An 18,454-nucleotide genomic window follows, 5' to 3' on the forward strand; every position below is an offset into this window, starting at 1 on the left:
GTATGTGTGTGTATACAAATACTATGGTATATATAACATGGTGCTAGACAATATTATGAAGGTATCGTTATCATATTAACAATCAATTAAGGTTACGTCTACTACTTTTATTATCATTGTATATTGCATATTAATATCATTGTCATGCTATTAATATTGCAAATATTACTATTATGACTGTTGCTGCATTATTGCTAACATATGCTCTGGATTTGTTTTTGGGTTTGTTTGTTTTTTTTACTTTTATTTTTTTGTGTTTGTTTTTTCCCTCATTTTGCATGGGTATTGTGGGCTGACGGAAATGTTGTGTGGGTGGGTTGGTACTGGAGAGCCTAGTGCATGTTATGATTGTCTCTTGTGAGTGTGATTGCTGTGTTGTATTGTACAGTGTGTTTTGTGTTTTGTGTTTTGTGTTGGACCCCCTAGAATACGAAATGGCTCATCTCAATGAGCTATCCTTTAATAAATTTGAATTTGCAGCCACATATTAATCACTTCAAAATGTATAGCTGCCACATGGACACAGTCTCTCCAACACAGCTCACAGTCGCCTGGCTCTGTGTTACTGACCAAAGGCTGAACACCACTGGTGCCTGGCTCTAATTTATCTGAAGCTCTTTTTTGTCAACACTGACAAGCCAAAGCATGTTTATATTATTAATTATAAAAACTTAAGTTAAAACTAGAATTACAGCCCCCTGGCTGTATGCCTCAACACACCAGTCAAATTTCTCTTACAGTTTACATCAATGTCTGTGGAAACATAGATGCTTCACACACATCTTGTCCCTGACAGCACAGAGGGTCAATACAATCAGCTCAGTTTCAAGGTGGGCACCCACCCAAATGACGACTGTTTTCAGCAGTCACATTTATACATTTATCAACGCCCGATCATTTATACACTGTGATAGTCGAGATACAAACTTTTTTACTTTTTTTTTAAGATTATTTTTTCAGGCTTTTTTGCCTTTAATGTACAGGACAGAGTGTAATGGTGTGAGAGAGAGAGAGCGGGGGTTGACATGCAGCAAATGGTTGCAAGCCGGAGTCAAACCTGCAACCGCTGCGGCGAGGCATCGCTATTGTACATGGGGCGCCAGCACCATCCACTGCCCTACCGACGCCAGATACAAACGTTTTTAAAATGTGAACCCTGTTAGATGATTTCTGCGTTTGATTTTGTGCTGGTTTGAACATTAGATTGATAAATGAGGGCCAGTGTGCTCCATTTAATGCTATAAACTGGTTATCAGTAATTGTGCTTTAACGACTGCCTCTAAAGGCCCAAACATACTCGGGCGGAACGTACGCGGAACAGACTCCACGAGGAACGTCCGCAGTCATTCGGGCTTCCATAGTCGAGCGCACTTCCGCGTTGTAATTTCCTGTAAAAATGTCCGTGAAAAATCCCCGCGATGTGAAAAATACATGCCAAGCAGTCACTGGTGCGCGGAGTGGAGTCCGCGCGGCCGTAAAATCTGAGCTTTGCGCGCACAGGGCTTGCAGACGTCCGCTTTGAGTCCGCGCGGACCTCCGCGGAGTCCGTTCCGTGTACGTTCCGCCCGAGTGCAGTGCGGTGCAGCTCTGCCGGAAGACATCTCGGTGCACTGCCATGATTAATATCTCCTCATCCATGGTGTTCACGGGGTGAAATGACGTCTGAAAACCTCTGACCTGTTGACTTCAGGCCTGCCTCTGCCCATTATGTAGTTTTTAATGTGTAGTGCAGGGAAATATGATTCGCCATGAACACTATGTAATTTATTTTGAAAATTAACCGGATGTTTTATTGTGTTTCTGTGCACGACTTCCTGCCCCACACGATCTGCTCTGTGGTGAATTGCTGTGCTGTGCTCCAGCGTCTGGCAAAAATAGAAGTCCTGCGTATCTCTTGCGGAGGGCTCCGGAGTGCCGGAGCTGAGACGGAGCCGGAATGCAGCACAGCCGCAGCCGGTGGAAACACACACATTGACTAGAATGGAATCCTATCAGCTCCGCTGCCGTGCCAGAGCGCAGACGCAACCAACATGCATCTGGTGGAAATTAGCCGTGTGCTGCCAAAAGCAGGAATGATCCACCTGATCACATGTTCCCATTGCTTTTATAGCCGATGTGATGTTTCTGGTTTAAAACCCTTTTTCACCTCTTTACTGTCAACATGAGGATCATTTTCAAACTGTAAAAATTAAATGAAAGCTGTGTTCTGTAAAATGTGTCTGATGTGACATTACTCACCTTCTGGAGCAGTTCAGATGGATGTTTCTCTGAGGAGAAAGAAAACAGAAAATGACTCTTTACAGATTAAAAATCAGATAATAATCAACTTTAGTCAGATTTAGTTGCTTTTGAATAAAATACCATATGGAGGATTCATCGCAAAATAACACTAAATGGGCTTGGATCTGACATCATAAAAACAGAATGAGAGAGGTTGGACACCTTATCATTAACACCCATTAAATCTAAAGGACTGCGATACAAAAGTCCTCTAACAAACACTACGTTTATAAAGATTATAATGTTTGAAATGTGTCAAAATATATAATTTACAAAGCTGTCAAATTAAGATATTCAATGTGTCAGAGGTGTTGATTCAAGTGGTCACTTTTGAGGTCATAGTATTTGGCCTTGATGTTCTGTATTATACTGTAAACTGTAACTTATATTTAGCTTCTCTCTGATAAGGTTCATTTACTTTAAAGAAAATTGAACACAAAGAATTCACTGCTGCAGAACTGACACTAAAATCTACTCAGTCGTGACATCATGAAAATCAAAGAAGCTGGATTCAACTCAGTGATTTCTGCAGTCAAAGTAATAAATGTGGTGTTGCGTCGCTGCTTGCTCTCTAATTTTTCAGATTTCTTTTTGATGAAATGAAGTTTGAATGCAGCTTGACTATGAAATCTAAAATCTATTTATTAAACATTTATGAGAAACATATGATTGTGTAATGTGGCAGTTTTGTCTTCTTTCTCTGACCTTTGATTCTTGAGCTGATGACTGACAACTTGTTGACCAGATCAGTTCTGTTCATGTCCATGAAAACCTCCTTGGTCACCTCCACAGACTGCTGGCCACAAGTCTGGACCATCAGATCCACCAGTGTGTCTGCACTGTCTGCCCACTGTAGTCGGCTCAATGAGATGTGTGGAAGGCCCTTCTGGAACTGCGTGAACCGCAGCAACCACTTGATTTTCTCGAGCTCCTTATAACTCAAATCCTTCAGTGTTTCCAAAAGAATCTGATTCACAGCTGCCTGAAAAATTTAAAGGATACGTTAAGCAAATGTGTCATTTCTGAACTGGCATAATTAAACATCTATTTCTTTGCATTTCATCAGTGTCAGTATTTTAAGACATGGATCTTATAAGATTAATATTTTTTTCTGTATGATCACTCAAGACAATGATACAGTTGGTAATAAATAATCTATTGATTATGTTTCCCTCTTTCTCTTTACAAACACAAAGTGTTTAATGTCTATTCATTTCTTTAACAGCATCAAAGCAAAAGATGATATAAGGTAATGGACGTAGCTACTATGACGTCACCCACTGGTTTGTAGACTGCTGTTTTGAAGCCTTGAGTTCAGCATCTCAGGCGTTGCCATATTGTTTTATAGAGTCAGAAGTGACCATATTTGGACGAGAAGGTGGGGCTGTGGAAAAGTGAAGGATGGATCTAACTTACAGACTACAGCAACCCATTGCAGACAGCCTGTCACTCAATCCACTCCATCGTTAAATATGTGTAACTTTAAGCACAGTTGTCATGAATGTGAAATTAGCTACAGACACCTAAACTGTTTTTTGTGTCAGGCTGTAAACATGTTTATTTCTATTGGCTTCATTTCTCAGCCCCGGAGGTTGCTGGTTGATATTTTTGCATCTAACTGGATGAATTAAAGGTTTATTTCAACCAAACCAGAGTTTGTGATTTTTGGAACAGTGGAGAGACAAACCAAGATGGTTTTTGTGAGATTTATTTTGTTTCTGTTGTCAGACACTTATAATAACAATCAGAGCCTGTCAGTGGCAAAAACAAAAACTTATAGTGGATGTAAATCGACGGTGTTCATTACATTGCAGCCGGTTTTGCCGCTGTTGGCTACAGCAGTCTCGCTCAATACTGGACCACTTTCTAAAATTGTTGTTCCCATTAGTCACTTAAAGGGAAAATAAGGTCCAAGGGTCCGTTTCACAAAGCAGGTTCAACAAACTCTGAGTCTAATCCTGAACTCTGAGTTGATCTACTCTGAGATAGGAAACTCTGAGTTTCCGGTTCCAGAACGGCTGATTTGAATCAGTTAAATCAACTCGGAGTAGTTTCACCTGGAGTTAAGCGCGTGCACCACAACTATAAAAAGCCAGCATCAATGGAGCCCCGATTCGACGAGTCACCATGGCAACGGGGATGGGGAGGGCTGCGTTTTTTCACCCCACTAGAATTAGAAATCTTAATGCGCTCATACTGCGAGTTTGAACACGTTTTCATAAAGAAGTGCAACACCACTGCAGCTGCAAAAGAGAGGAAGACGGCGTGGGAGAATGCAGAAGTTTAAATGTAGTCCTTTACAATCACAATAATATTACAGGGGGAAACTGCTTAAATGGTAGCCTATTAATTTATTTCATTTAGGTGCAATCCCGCGGAGGAGAAGCGTACTTGGCAGCAGTTTAGGATGAAATATAAAAACATTGTTCAAACAGGTAAGACCTCGGCATAATCTCATGGGGGTACCTCATTTTGATCACGCTATACATTGTAAAGTAAATATTAAGTGGCTGTTAGACTGTGCAGTTGTTTTATCCCCAACATAATGCTGTTTTCACACACATAAATGTCTTCTCATCTATATCATGTTCTGTTAAATAATTAAGCCTGTTTAAACTAACACAGACTTCTATTCAGCCAACAGAAAGAAGGCAGATGCCCGTAAAACGAGCACACTTTTCTGACCGCCCTGCACTCAGTTCCCTTACTGAAGTGCTCAACATCTCCGACATTATACAAAAAAATTCCATTTGCAAAGAAACGCAGCGCAACACACAATATCTGCTGGGATGTGAGAGCATGGCTACGATTGGTAATGTTGCAAATGTAAGGACGGATTAGGTTGTGTAGGTAGATGATGGACTGTGACGTGAAACGGTACCGCTCAAAAAGATAATTGTGTGGAAATGCTAAAACATCTGTGCTCGGTCTGATAACCATCTCCCAACGAATATTTAATTCTCTGCGCAGTAATGCTGCACCTTCATCCACGGGATCGTTATCAAAAGGACATGCCATGTTAGTGAAAAAAGTCGCCAGCTACTGTGCCTAATGGACCTCTAATATACTGACTCTGATTTTTTTAATGATTTTTTTTAAATGACAGACGGCAGAACTAGGCTACGCCAAAACTCGCCTGCTGACTGAATGAATGAGGAAATCAAATGGAGTGTGTGGCTCTGAAAGAGGGCGGAGACAGAGAGAAACTCGAGGTTCATTGAGAAAACCTGGTCCCGACCAGGTTAGGTTCATAGAGTCTGTTACTACGGTAACTGACCGAGAGCTTAAGTTACCTCTCTCTGAAACAGGCTAGAGTTACCCCTCTTTCTCTGGTTTGAGTTACCTCCCTTTTTGAAACGGAAAACTCAGAGTTTCCCTCATTTCAGGGTTAACAGACTCTGAGTTTTCACAAAACCTGCTTTGTGAAACGGACCCCAGGTCAGAAAACACAGAAGTTACCCTTCAACACAGTGAGAACCATCCAATTTAAAACCTTTGGTTTGATTTGCATCACCATTTATGATGTTCAGGATGAGGATGGTTTTCAACCTGCATCTACTGAATGAAAGCTGTGATGTGCAAAGTCAGACTCACTGCAGGTTGATGTTCATCCACTGAGTGTTCCTCTGCAGAGAAAAGACATTTAAAATGACTCAGAGGATTAAACTCTAACCTAACATAGAAAGTATAATCAACTTTAAAAAGGCTCAGTTACCTCAAAAGTAGATATAGCAAATTCACAATATCATAAACACTTTCACAGTCTAAAGCAATCCAACACAAAAGTCCTGCAACAATTACTAAACTCATTAAACTTAAAACATTCTGTGTGACTGTTATTGATTTAATTATGATTCAGTTGATGATTTATTGATCCCTGCTGTGTTTTACCTTTTTTAAATTATGAATCATAAAATGTGTTTATTAGACATTTATGAGACACATGAGATTATGTGACAGTTTTGTCTTACCTTTGAGTTCTGAGCTGGGCTTTGACAACCTCTGCATCAGATCAGTCCTGTTCATTTTCTTTACAACCTCCCTGGTTAACTGCACAGACTGTTGGCTGTAGGTCTGCAACATCACATCCACTATTTGTGCTCTGTCTGTGGTGTCATTCACCTCTGGTGAGATGTCTGGAAGGTTCTTCTGGGAGACAATCCACTCCAGGGACCACTTAAATTTCTTGAGCTCCTTGTCACTCAAATCATTCAGAGTTTCCAAAAGCAGCTGTTTAACAGCTGCCATTGTTGCTACCTGAAATAATCAATACATTTATAGGACATATATTTAATCCACTGGGACAATTACAAATGTGTATCTTTGCACCACATCAATATTAATGGAGATGTGAATGTTACTGGCAGATCACACAATATCCATTTGGTGACTGCTGTTGTATTATCAGAATCAGAATCAGCTTTAGTCGCCAAGTACGTGCGTACATACATACAAGGAATTTGACTCGGGCAGACTTGCTCTCAATGTGCCAAAATTGACATGAGTACTCAAAATTTAGGCAAGAAGTGGAATATACTGAAATATACGATATACAAAAATACATCAAATATAAAAATATATACAATATACAAGGATTAAGTACATTTGGTCCAGCTGTTTTTTATAGATTGATATATTTGTACATATTTGTGTTTTAGTATATTTTGCATTTGTTTGTTTTTTTGAGGAACCAAACTACAAATCAAAAGATGATTCCCTTTTCCTTCTTCCTTTTAATTCTTATGAACTGGCTAATTGTTTTTCTTTTAAGTTACAGGCTGCAGCTCTTTTCAAAAACACTGAAATGAGTCACAGTGGCTCAAAAGATTATTTTCATTATTTTATGTTTATTTTGTTTAATGCCTCTGGAAAAAAGTACAATAAATAGATGTTTCTGGTGGATAAAGTTCTCTTCACTGTTGATGAAAAAAGTCACGGAAAATGTTCATGCTGACATTTCCTCATCTCATCCTCAGTGAGAAAAATATCATGTTATTAATGTTGGATTAAATCACTGCTAAAGAGCTCGACCTGAACGCAGCTTCAGTTCTGTGAAAAATAAATAAGTGAATCATGACTTCTGATTGTATCATTATTTAAAATGTTCAAGATGATGGTAATTTTTAACCTGCATTTTTTAATGAAAGCTGTTTTACATAAAGTCAGACAGATGTGACATTACTCACTTTCTGGATCAGTGCAGGTCGGTGTTCATCTGAGTGTTGCTCTGAGGAGAAAAGTGGTAAAAGTCATCAGTGACTGATCAAACATCTGACAGTAAATTTGTTTTCAGGTCATTCTGCTTTGTAAAAATTTCAAATAGGCAAAATTACACTTAAATCAGCTCAACAGTCATTTTTGCCTCCTCTCCCAAAATATTTTTCATATCTCACATTAGTCATGAAACATATTTTCTATGAAGAGAGTGATTCTTATTTTCTCATCATGAATAGCTTAATATTTCTAATTTAAAGAGAAGAAAACATGGTTTATAAACTAAAGACACATAAAACCAGATTTTTCTTCATTTTCTTACTTTTGGGTCCTTTGCTGCTGTCTGACAACCTCTGCACCAGATCAGTCCTCTTCATCTTCTTTAAAACCTCCTGTGTCGTCTCCACAGACTGTTGGCCATAGGTCAGCACCATTAAAAACACTGTGGCCTGCCAGTCTTCTAACTCCCGCAGTATCGGTGTCATGCCTGAGAGGCGTCTGTAGAGGTCAGTCTGACTCAGGAGGAACATTTTGAACTTCCTGAGCTCCCAGTCACTCAAACCAGCCAGTGTTTCCAAAAGCAGCTCTATGAGAGACGTCATCATCTCCACCTGGTAAATTCAAAGGAAATGTTCATGAGGTAAAAGTGCAATTTGTCAGCTGGGATGATTACAGATTTGTCTGTTCACATCTCATCAATGTCTGTGTTTTAGAAATGCGGATGAGGTAAGAGTACATCAACTTTTTTAAAGATATTTTTGAGCATTTTTAGCCTTTATTTGACAGGACATGCAAGTGTGAAGGGGGGAGGGAGAGAGAGAGAGATGCAGCAAAGGGCCACAGGCTGGAGTCGAACCCAGGCTGCTGCGGCAACAGCCTTGTACATGGGGCGCCTGCTCTACCACTAAGTCACTGACGCCCCAAGACTACATCAGTCATATCACACAAAGTAATGATACAACTGATCACATAATGTCAGACAGAAGTGTCATTACTCACCTTCTGGATCAATGCAGGCCAATGTTCATCCACACAGTGTTTCTCTGAGGACAAAGGAAATATGAATGAATGATTGAATTAACATAAGGCTCTACAATAAGACAATGTCAGACTTTTATAATTCTAATATCAAGGATTTATATTAGAACTGATTAAATGAACAAAAAAAAAATCAACTTTAACAGTAACATCATAAAAATCAATGACGGTTTCACCTGACGTCTTCTTCGCTATTAAACTCTGTGTTAAAGGTTCATACTCTGAAATGTAAATTAAAATAACTGCAGTGCTTAGAGGAAACATTATTTTTAGTTCATGGATGACATTTCCTATTTTGTTTGTTGTGCTTTAAGTTTTTTACAGGACACATACCTCCCTCTGTGGTTCTCACACCAAAAGCTTCAGCTGATGATCCTGCAGCTGCAACACATTTAATGACAACTGTAATCATAATAATAAAGACAGTGTGTGAAGCCTTTATGTGTTCTTGTCCTGAGTGGAATACTGAGTCCTCCTGAGAACAAAAAGTCTTTATTATTTCAGTTTCAGGTGTGTGGACTGAAGGCAGGAGGAAGCCATGGTTACAGAGATCACAGAGGGAATCAATGAGAAAACACTGTAATAATCTGCCTGACACAGATTGCCTGTCTGTCTCCACAGTGGAGTGTAGTATAAGTCAAATCAAAGCTTTACACAGAGACAACTCAACGAATTAATGTGAAATCATGGAGACAACATTTGTCCGATTCCTATCAGATTAAATACAAGACTGATAATGAGCTCAACATACACACATTTAATGATCAAAGATCATGTGGCCCAATCACAGAAAATGTTTTCAAAGAAAAACTTTTGAAAACACAACATTTATAAAAAAAAGGACCAAAATCAACAGATTCATTAATTTCTCAGAACATCTTTAACTTTAAAGGCAAAATCCAAAACATTCACCTCTGAGGTTATCTTTGTCTCATTTTACATTTAGTTTTTATTTTGTAAGCATACATAAATTCAGTTTGTCAATTGAGTCACTTCATTCATTTCACAGAGTGAGAAGCATATTCCCATATTATTAAAATAACAGACACCTAACTCTGTGAAGCTGATATTCAGTTTGTAGTTGAGACTGTGTTTCAGAGGTGTTGTTTCAGCTCTTTGGTTGTTCTGGGGTCATGGCAGGCCTACATGTTGTTACTGCATTGCTTTGACTATAAGCTGCTGATTTTGTAACAATACATATTTATTTGTTATTACATATAAAGTTACAGTTGTCTCCTTTATCTTACCTTTGTGTCCTGAGCTGGTCTCTGATAGCCTCTGCACCAGATCAGTCCTGTTCATGTCCATCAAAACCTCCTTGGTCACCTCCACAGACTGTTGACCGCATCTCTCCAACATCACATCAACCAGTTGGTCTGTACTGTAAGTCTCCTGCTGTCGGATCCCTGGGATGTGTGCAAGGCTCAGTTCTCTCCATGAGATGAGTTTAAGGCTCCTCTGGAAGAGCGTGAACTGCAGCAAACACTTGAATTTCTTGAGCTCCTCATGACTCAAATCACTGAGTGTTTCCAAAAGCAGCTCCTTAACAGCCCTCATTGTTGCCACCTGGAAAATTATAAGTATATGTTCATAGTGAAAATATGTTTATTAAATTTATCTTATTGCACCTTATTGATGTCATTATTATTTTAGTCATTTGAATATTCTAATGTTTTCTACAAGATCATCTAGGCCACTGTAGATTTGGTCATACAAACCCCCTGATGTGAACATCAGATTTTGTTGATGAATTCATTGTATTTGATTCAAATCATGACTTTGGTTTAATTTATCATCATTAATGTTGATATGAATTTAAACCTGCATCTTATTTAATAAAAGCTGTACTCTGCGTGGTCACACAGATATGACATTGCTTACTTTGTGGATCAGTGCAGACAGGTGTTCATCCACAGAGTGTTTTTCTGAGGAGAAAGAAATGAAGTAAAAACATTGATCATCAGACGACACTGCTTTGTAGAAAAGAATAATTACAAAAAGGTCAACACAAAATTACACTTGAACTTTCAGATTATTTTTGAGACATTTTCCTGAAATACGTTTCCATACTTCACATTAGACATAAAACACCAGATGATGTGTCTCTTCTCTACAGTATAAACCTTATTATTTATAATGTGAAGAGAAGAAAACAGCTTATAAACTTTGGAGACACGTGTTCGGGACCAGTTTTATAATTTTAAAATGTTTTTGTCTTTATTGTCTTACTTTTGGGTCCTGAGCTGCTGTCTGACAAAATCTGCACCAGATCAGTCCTCTTCATCTTCTCCAAAACCTCCTTGGTCGTCTCCACAGACTGTTGACCATCAATCTGCACCATTAAAAACACTGTGACCTGCACGTCTGTCCTCAGCTGCCTCCAATAGAAGAGTCCGTAGAGGTGATTTTGACTCAGGACCGTCTTGAACTTCTCAAGCTCCCTGACACTCAAACCAGCCAGTGTTTCCAAAAGCTGCTTTATGACAGACGTCATTGTTTCCACCTGGTAAATTCAGAGGAAATGTTCATGGGGTAAAAGTGCAATTTGTCAGCTGGGATGAACAAAAAAAATTCTGTTCACATCTCATCAGCGTCCTGTTTTATAAATAAGGATGTGGTCAGAGTACATCGGTTATATCACACAAAGTAATGATCAAACACCAGTGCTGTTTTTTATTTATTACAACATTAAGATGCATTCTTTTTATCCTCTTTTACAAGTATTTTGTTTTCATAAACAGGTTCATTGTATTTAATTCCATTGCCTGTGTTAAACTCTTTCAAACACTCATCTATAAAAACTGCAATGAGTCTCTTGATTTTAAAACAGAGCTGCAGAGTTTAACCAGTTGCATCTTTTCTTCTCATATAGTAAAGTAAGAAACACACTATAATAATTTTTTTGACTTTTGTTCATTTCTTTCCCTGTCAAAGTTAGAAAAACAAATCAAGAAGAGTGTACTATATATATGTTCCACTAAAGGTAAAGCTAACGCAAATGATCAACATTATTGGTAAATAATATTCATGCTGAAGACCTCATGTGCTCATTATGCAGCTTAATCAGTTCAATTCTGTGAGAAATAATAAAATAAAAATAAAAGCTGCACTGTGTAAAGTCAGAGTGATGTGACATTACTCACCCTCTGGATCAGTGAAGGCCGCTGTTTCTCTGAGGAGAAAAGAAGTAGAAAAAGACTTTAACATCAGGCTTAATGAACACTTATGATCCAAATGATTTAATCCTAAAGTGACACTTAAACGTTTTTAACAGTGACATAATAATATGTCAAGTCAATACATCGAGTCAAAGTTTATTACAGCCCAATGTAGGCATGCCTCAAAGGGCCAATCAAATAATAACTTAAATTAAATTTTGATTTTATATCTAAAGTCCAACGTCATAAAACACGATTTGCCTCAGAGGGCTTTACAACATATGACATCCCTCTGTCCTTGGACCATCACAGCAGATAGTGAAATATCCCTCCCCCTAAAAAAACCTTTTAACGTGGGAAAAATGGTAGAAACCTCAGGAAGAGCAACTGAGGAGGGATCCCTCTTTTCAAACTGTGTACATTTGCTTATACAATATAAAATAAAATTCAACTGGACGTTGAATCTCCCCTTTATTTTAGTTATGTTCTAAGGAGAGACTTTTTACACATACTTCCATTAACACAATGGTTTCAAGTTTCAATTATAGTCATAAAACCTTTGTTTAACCAACCAGAACCCTTCTGTTTTTATTCCATTAAGAGTCACTCTGACTGATAACAAGACAAATTCTTTAATACCATGATACCGTGAAACCGCAATATTTTCTGGTTATCGTAACGTGAAAATCTCACACTACTGCAGCCCTAGAGTTGATTGGTTTTACATGTACATGTATTTGTTATTTCCATATACACAAACTTAAAAGATATGTTCCTATTTTTACATTTTTAAAAATAAAATGTAAAAACAATTACAACATTATATCAGCAATAAAATAAAATAAATAAATGACTGATATGATTTGGAGATGACGTGAAGCTAACTTGACACATTTCATCTTTAGAGAAAATTCATTGCAAGATGCTATAAAACGTCTACTTTCAATAATCAAAGTGTAAATGACTGAGATTCATCAGAAACAGAATTAATGACTTGGATTATCAAGGAAAAGGACTGGAGAATTTGTAAAGGTGATTTCTAAAGTTCAGCTGTATGTGTGTTGCAGTCATTATAGTGTTTTTAACTGCATGTGGGTCAAGAAAGGGAAATCCCAACACTAACCTTTTATTTGCAATAAACTTTGGTAAGCACAGAACGTTTTGATTTCTTAGACCTTTATCAGGTTCAGTAATAAAGGTCTAAGGCCATCGTGTCAGCCACTTGTTTGCTTTTCTCACTTGGGCTTCTCTTTTCGTACGCTGAGCTGAACTGTCAATCAGAGTGATTCTATTCACCAACAGGCTCCACTGACTCCGCCACCAGTTCATCATGTTGTATCAGCCAATAAACAGGCAATGAGGGCCCATAAGGGCCAACGGTGTGGGACACAAAGCAAAAACTAGGGCAACAGACTTTTGACATTAATCAATGGATGACCATTGGATTGGTGTGTCAGGGGCCCTTACTGTCAGATTCTGGGTTTCGAGATAATCTGATCAGTGACTGATTACAAGCAGATTACAAATCATTAATTGAGAAGACATCATGCTACCTCTGCACCCACCTTCTGCCATGGTATCTACACCGGTTGCTCCCGCTGAAGGTTTCCCAGCTGAAACAAAAGAAGGGAAAATGAAAACTTCTTTAAGATGGACCCAACACAACCACTTTTTTCAAATGCCCTGATTGGTGGTCAGGTTAAAAAAAGACTTAAAAAGGAAAAGACTGGTGATAATCTGTTATTTTCTAACTGTTGAGTGACCAAAACAAAAAGAGCAAAACCAACAATGTGCCTGTCTCTCTCAATACTTTTCAGCTTCCCCAGCCGGTCTGTGGCTCTCAGCCCTGAGCCCATTTGTTCCTATGGAAATGTAAATCAAATACATAGTTTCATTTTTTTTTTTTTTTTTTTAAAAGGTGAAAGAATTCCTCAGACAGCTGTGCACTGTAATTTGTTTTATCATCCTTTGTGACACAGGAGTAATGGACGATTGTCAGCTGCAAATTTGGTGCAGTAGTGAGTAAAATTAAATAAGACTGAGCTGCAAATCTGCAAAATCTGTCCTGTGTCTTTTATTTTTAGTTGTAATGTCTTATGCTTTGTTTTTAAGTATATTAAATTGTATTTGATTGACATTTCTTTCTTTTATGCTTCAATTATGTGTTTTTCTACATTCCTTCAGTATGTTGCACATTCTTCGTCACAACATACCAAGCTGTTACTGTGGCGCCAAAACTGGGTGTTTATTCATGAGACATCAGGGCATTTCCTGTTGCCACTGTGGCACCCAAACCAGGTTTTTTTAGAAAGACATCAGATCATTTCCAGCTGCCTTTGTGGCACAAAAGATGGGTATTTTAAGCCAAAAATATGATCTTTTCCTAACCCTAATCAAGTGGTTTTGGCACCTGAATCAGCCACACTTTAACTACAGCCTTATCACATCATAAAATTAAAAATCAAAAGGTAAGGAAGTGGAGTTTCAACATATCCACATATCAACATATGAAACACACAAATGTTACATATGGTTTGCAGAAACTTAGCCAACATTTAGTGTGGCGATTAGGTTGCCCTCAGTCTTCCTGTTTTTGCTGACCCCATCCATGATCATGCCCAGCTGTTCAAAACACTTGACAAAGAGGAGTCTGATGATGACACTTTTGACATTGTGGTTAAGTTTTATAGCACGCACATGCAGAGGGATGAATGTACAGATGAGTGGCATTGAAGTGTGGGTCAAACCCAAACCTTCACAAGCCCACTCTTCTTATACATGCATACTTTTCTCATCTGTGTGTATTGTGTGGCTGCAGGCCTTGAATTATATAGGAGGGCGCTGGAGGTATGTGTAAGGTCTCCCCTTAAAGATTTCTCTGTGCTTTATTCTACAAAGACCGACACTGGCACCCTTTTCTTTCCCCGCTCTACCAGTCAATGTCCCACAGAGTTCATAAGCACTCTCAGCACTTCACGTATGTTTCTTGATGTGAGTGAGTGTGTGATTCTCTCAAGTGCAATGGCAGGTTAAGGGCTAGAAGAGGGCTTGCTAACGGCTAACTCGGACAGCTGATTGACCGCACAAATCAATACAGACATTGTTCAGAGAGTCACAAGGGAACAGGGAGACAGTGTGGATCCGTGTGTGTCTGTGTGTGTGTGTGTGATGGAGTGAGGTAGGATGCAAACTGCATCAAGTTCACCACCACTGGATGTATACATTAACTGACATGGGGGAATAAGGAATGGAAATGGAAGGAGTGTATATGAGTGAGAGTGGAGTTGAATGTTGTGGTTTAGTATTCCAGTCGGAGGAGTCCCCCAGTCAACCCTCTCATCTCCTCTAATGGCTATAATCAGCCTCACCACCAAGCGCTCTGATCCTGTAGCACCATGGTGAGTGGGTGTGTCTTTGTGTGTGTGTAAACCTGTGAAGGGTAAGTCAGTTATTATTAATTGTCCTTAATAAAAAGCAAAGAGCTTTCAGAGTCACACAGGCCCAGCCATCAGCGCTGACGCTAATAGCAATAATAACAGCACTTCACACAACTGCTTCTTATTTTGGCCCGCACACAATAGAAGGCAAGTGTCGGGATTAAAGTGAAGAATTACACATTGTCTGTATGAGGACATGAATAAAAATGCATCTGACATGTGTTGAAGGTTTATTCTGTAATAAAGACCTCAGATCTCTTCAGATGGGGGTCTTTGATGCCAGACTGAAGAAGACTGAAATGGAAAATGTAATGATGGTCCGATCCGCAAACAACCATGACTTACGTGGAACACAAAGTCCCACATGTGTACTCTCTTTAGCGGAGACAGCAGTAATGTTCTTTGACTTCTTTGAAATACAAAATAACAAATCATGTTGGTTTTTTCGCATTTGCAAGGGAGAGGTCCCATGTGATTTCACTGTGGCTACTGGAGAGGCATTTTGATACCAAGTGTAAATTAAAAGTGGATGTATCACCTCCAGAAACAAGCCCAATGTTAAAGAATGTTAACTGATGTCATGGCCTTAAATTAGCCAATTGCATCTGCCAGCTAATATCATCAGCCTCTCATAAGCTTTTATTCAAAAAAAAATTTTAAGTTTAAAACTGGCACTAATGACACTAAAACATACTGGAGTCATTTTACCTTACATTTTGTTAAGAAACAAATATTTATGTTGCATGACAGATAGATTTCACATCATGGAAATTCACCACTATCAACTAATCATGAGCGTTTTTTATCGCAATCCATGGAAAAACCATATGTTGTCCCATCCCTGCATGAAAAAAACATCTGAGTATGTGTGCACACGTTGAGATGTCCTCCTACCTTTCTTCTTGCCCTGCAGCTTGTCATCTCTCTCGCTGCTGCTGCTCTGCTGACAAGAGGGGTTGGACCAGAAGGAGCCCTTATCCACAAACGAGGTGCGACTGGCGTCAGAAGAAGCCGTCACGTCACACTCCTTCTCCCTGCGCTGCTTCCTCTCCAGACAGGCGGCGAAGGCACAGCCAACTGCATGGCTTAGTCTCTCCCCCTGATGGAGCAAAAATGCAGAGTTTAGAGGTCATAAATCTACAGGTAACCTGGACTGATCAATTTCAACAAAAACAGAATTAGGACACTTTAAATGTCTTCTTGTCCATCTGGACTATTTGCATCAGGCGTGATTTTTGCTCAGGTCAACCTTCAAATCAAGTTCACGCATTCACATAACATACAGCTGTTGCAGTGGACATCGGATTAGGGTGCAAATATCAACCTCAAATCTCCTCTGCTGTCAAACGTCAACATGAGTTCATGCTCCATAGCACTGAACGCAACTTACTCCAGCCTGCCTTTTGCAATTTATTCCTACTTTCCCACCACCTCTCCAATACCCTCCCTCCTATTCTGACTGCGTCTCACTTTATAGACAGCCGTGACTGCTATGGGAGAGACAGTTCAGTTTAAGATGAGCAGATAGAGATATGGAAAGTGTGGTGGAAACAGAGACAGACAGAGATGGACAGATAACTCCACAGGCTTCTGTCTAATCCCCTCTCCTAATCCCGCAGGTCTGTGCTGCGCTCTCTTCCGTCCACATGAATAATCCAACTCGCAGTCTAAGCTGATGAAACCACTATGGGGTTGAAACCGCAACACACTGGCTACGGTTACATGATAGCTTCTCATTCGGAATGAAATAAATCTGAATGAAATCATTCGGAATTAAAGTCTTTCCAGGTAGTTTACATGGGAAATATTCATTCCGAATGAGGGTTTACATGGGAGATCAGTTTAATCGCCTTTATTCAGGTCTGCGCAAGGTTTGGGGCAGGGAAGGTTTCTGATTGAATAGGGGGCGGGGCGGATGTTATGTGTTTACGTTTATCGGAAGAAAACACTGTATAGTCCTCGCTCCGGATAACAAGATGCTTGACGACGCCGTTCTTAGTGCCTTTTTTGGGCGTGTTTTGCTTATATTCTTGAAGCAGCAGTACGACAACAACCTTGTTCTGCTAATGCTTCGTCTGTTAAGGAGGAGAAGGGAGGCAGAAGATCAGAGAAGGGAGATAGAAGACCGTGCTGTGGCGAATGGAAACCGGTGAGTGCAACAAGTCCGACTGCTCCATCTCAGCCTGTTGCTATGCAGCCAGTTGCTATGCGCGCTATATACGTCATCGCGCCAGAAGGGCAAGGAAACGAGCATGCGCAGAAAGACCGGAATGAATTTAAAGAGGAATGAGTGTATACATGCACACAAAATTCTTTCATTCGGAATGACAAACGGAATAAACCACCCCCTTTAATCGGATTTGATTTTCAATCGGAATGACCGTTTACATGACCGCTTTTAATCGGAATGGCCTTTCATTCCGATTGAAAGTGGAATTAAACTGTGCATGTAAACGTACACACTGTGACGGCATTGTTTCTATTGTAGTTGTCTTTAAATTACAACCTCCTCAGCCCAAGGTCAGTAAAACAGAAACACTAGAGGTTAGAAATCACTCTAACACCAGCAGCTGAACACAACTGTGCCACAGAGATTGGTGCCACAGATGTGTCTAAATGATACATGCACAATTGACTGTGCTGTGTGTCAAACATATGAAATATGTCTGAAGCTAGTGACAGTTTTTATGATTGATTAATCTTTATATTTCTGTAAGTAATTGCTTTGTGTCTAAAATATCAAACAAAATGTAAAAATGCCCATCACAGTTTTAAGACGGTAGGCAAACCTGCGCATGCTTCTCTTCCAAAAGTAAGAAAACCTCATTCAAAATCCGACTGACTTACATTAAACCCTAGATTGGACTCCTCAGATAATAAAGCACATAGAGCTGACAAAGCAACATCAATTTTAAGGGGAGCAATCTCAGAGCTTGGATTAGTTGACACATGGCGAATGCTAAATCCAACTAAAAAAGCATATACGTATTATTCAGGCAGATTTTCAATTTATAACAGACTAGATTTTTTTTTATGTTCAAGAAAGATGTAGAGTTAATTGAAACATGCACAATAGGGACAAGGGATTTATCAGATCATGCCACAGTGACAATAAACATAAACCTTAATATAAATTTAATATGAGGTTCAGCTGTTCTTTTATCTCATATTAGAAGAGGGATAGAGAGAGAGAGAGAGAGAGAGAGAGAGAGAGAGAGAGCGTCTGTGTGTGTGTGTGTGTGTGTGTGTGAGATAGTGTTGTCACGGTATCAAAATTGGGACCCATGGTATGACACCAGTGAAAGTATCACGGTTCTGAGTAGTATC

General features: G+C 39.2%; 1 protein-coding gene across 5 annotated transcripts in view; it reads right to left on the minus strand.

Moving 5' to 3' along the window:
* LOC125893022 (uncharacterized) overlaps nucleotides 1-18,454 on the minus strand; it is a 158,527-nt gene that overhangs the window by 91,714 nt on the left and 48,359 nt on the right. For 4 of the 5 annotated variants that reach the window (XR_007449825.1, XR_007449827.1, XR_007449826.1 and 1 more), the window contains exons 7-20: nucleotides 16,022-16,226; nucleotides 13,244-13,303; nucleotides 11,676-11,704; nucleotides 10,762-11,035; nucleotides 10,414-10,457; nucleotides 9,780-10,098; nucleotides 8,866-8,934; nucleotides 8,494-8,537; nucleotides 7,817-8,108; nucleotides 7,467-7,507; nucleotides 6,252-6,537; nucleotides 5,875-5,906; nucleotides 2,986-3,262; nucleotides 2,239-2,267 (exon numbers count right to left, since the gene is read on the minus strand). Coding sequence is in view for 1 of the 5 variants with exons in the window: in XM_049583427.1 (XP_049439384.1) it covers nucleotides 6,252-6,537; nucleotides 7,467-7,507; nucleotides 7,817-8,108; nucleotides 8,494-8,537; nucleotides 8,866-8,934; nucleotides 9,780-10,098; nucleotides 10,414-10,457; nucleotides 10,762-11,035; nucleotides 11,676-11,704; nucleotides 13,244-13,303; nucleotides 16,022-16,226 (1,663 nt within the window). In the remaining 4 variants the exon portion in view is untranslated. The remainder of the gene's footprint in view (nucleotides 1-2,238; nucleotides 2,268-2,985; nucleotides 3,263-5,874; nucleotides 5,907-6,251; nucleotides 6,538-7,466; nucleotides 7,508-7,816; nucleotides 8,109-8,493; nucleotides 8,538-8,865; nucleotides 8,935-9,779; nucleotides 10,099-10,413; nucleotides 10,458-10,761; nucleotides 11,036-11,675; nucleotides 11,705-13,243; nucleotides 13,304-16,021; nucleotides 16,227-18,454) is intronic. The other variant, XM_049583427.1, reaches the window with a different exon arrangement.

Source organism: Epinephelus fuscoguttatus, linkage group LG8 (genome assembly GCF_011397635.1).
Source record: "Epinephelus fuscoguttatus linkage group LG8, E.fuscoguttatus.final_Chr_v1".
NCBI classification, from domain to species: Eukaryota; Metazoa; Chordata; class Actinopteri; order Perciformes; family Serranidae; genus Epinephelus; species Epinephelus fuscoguttatus.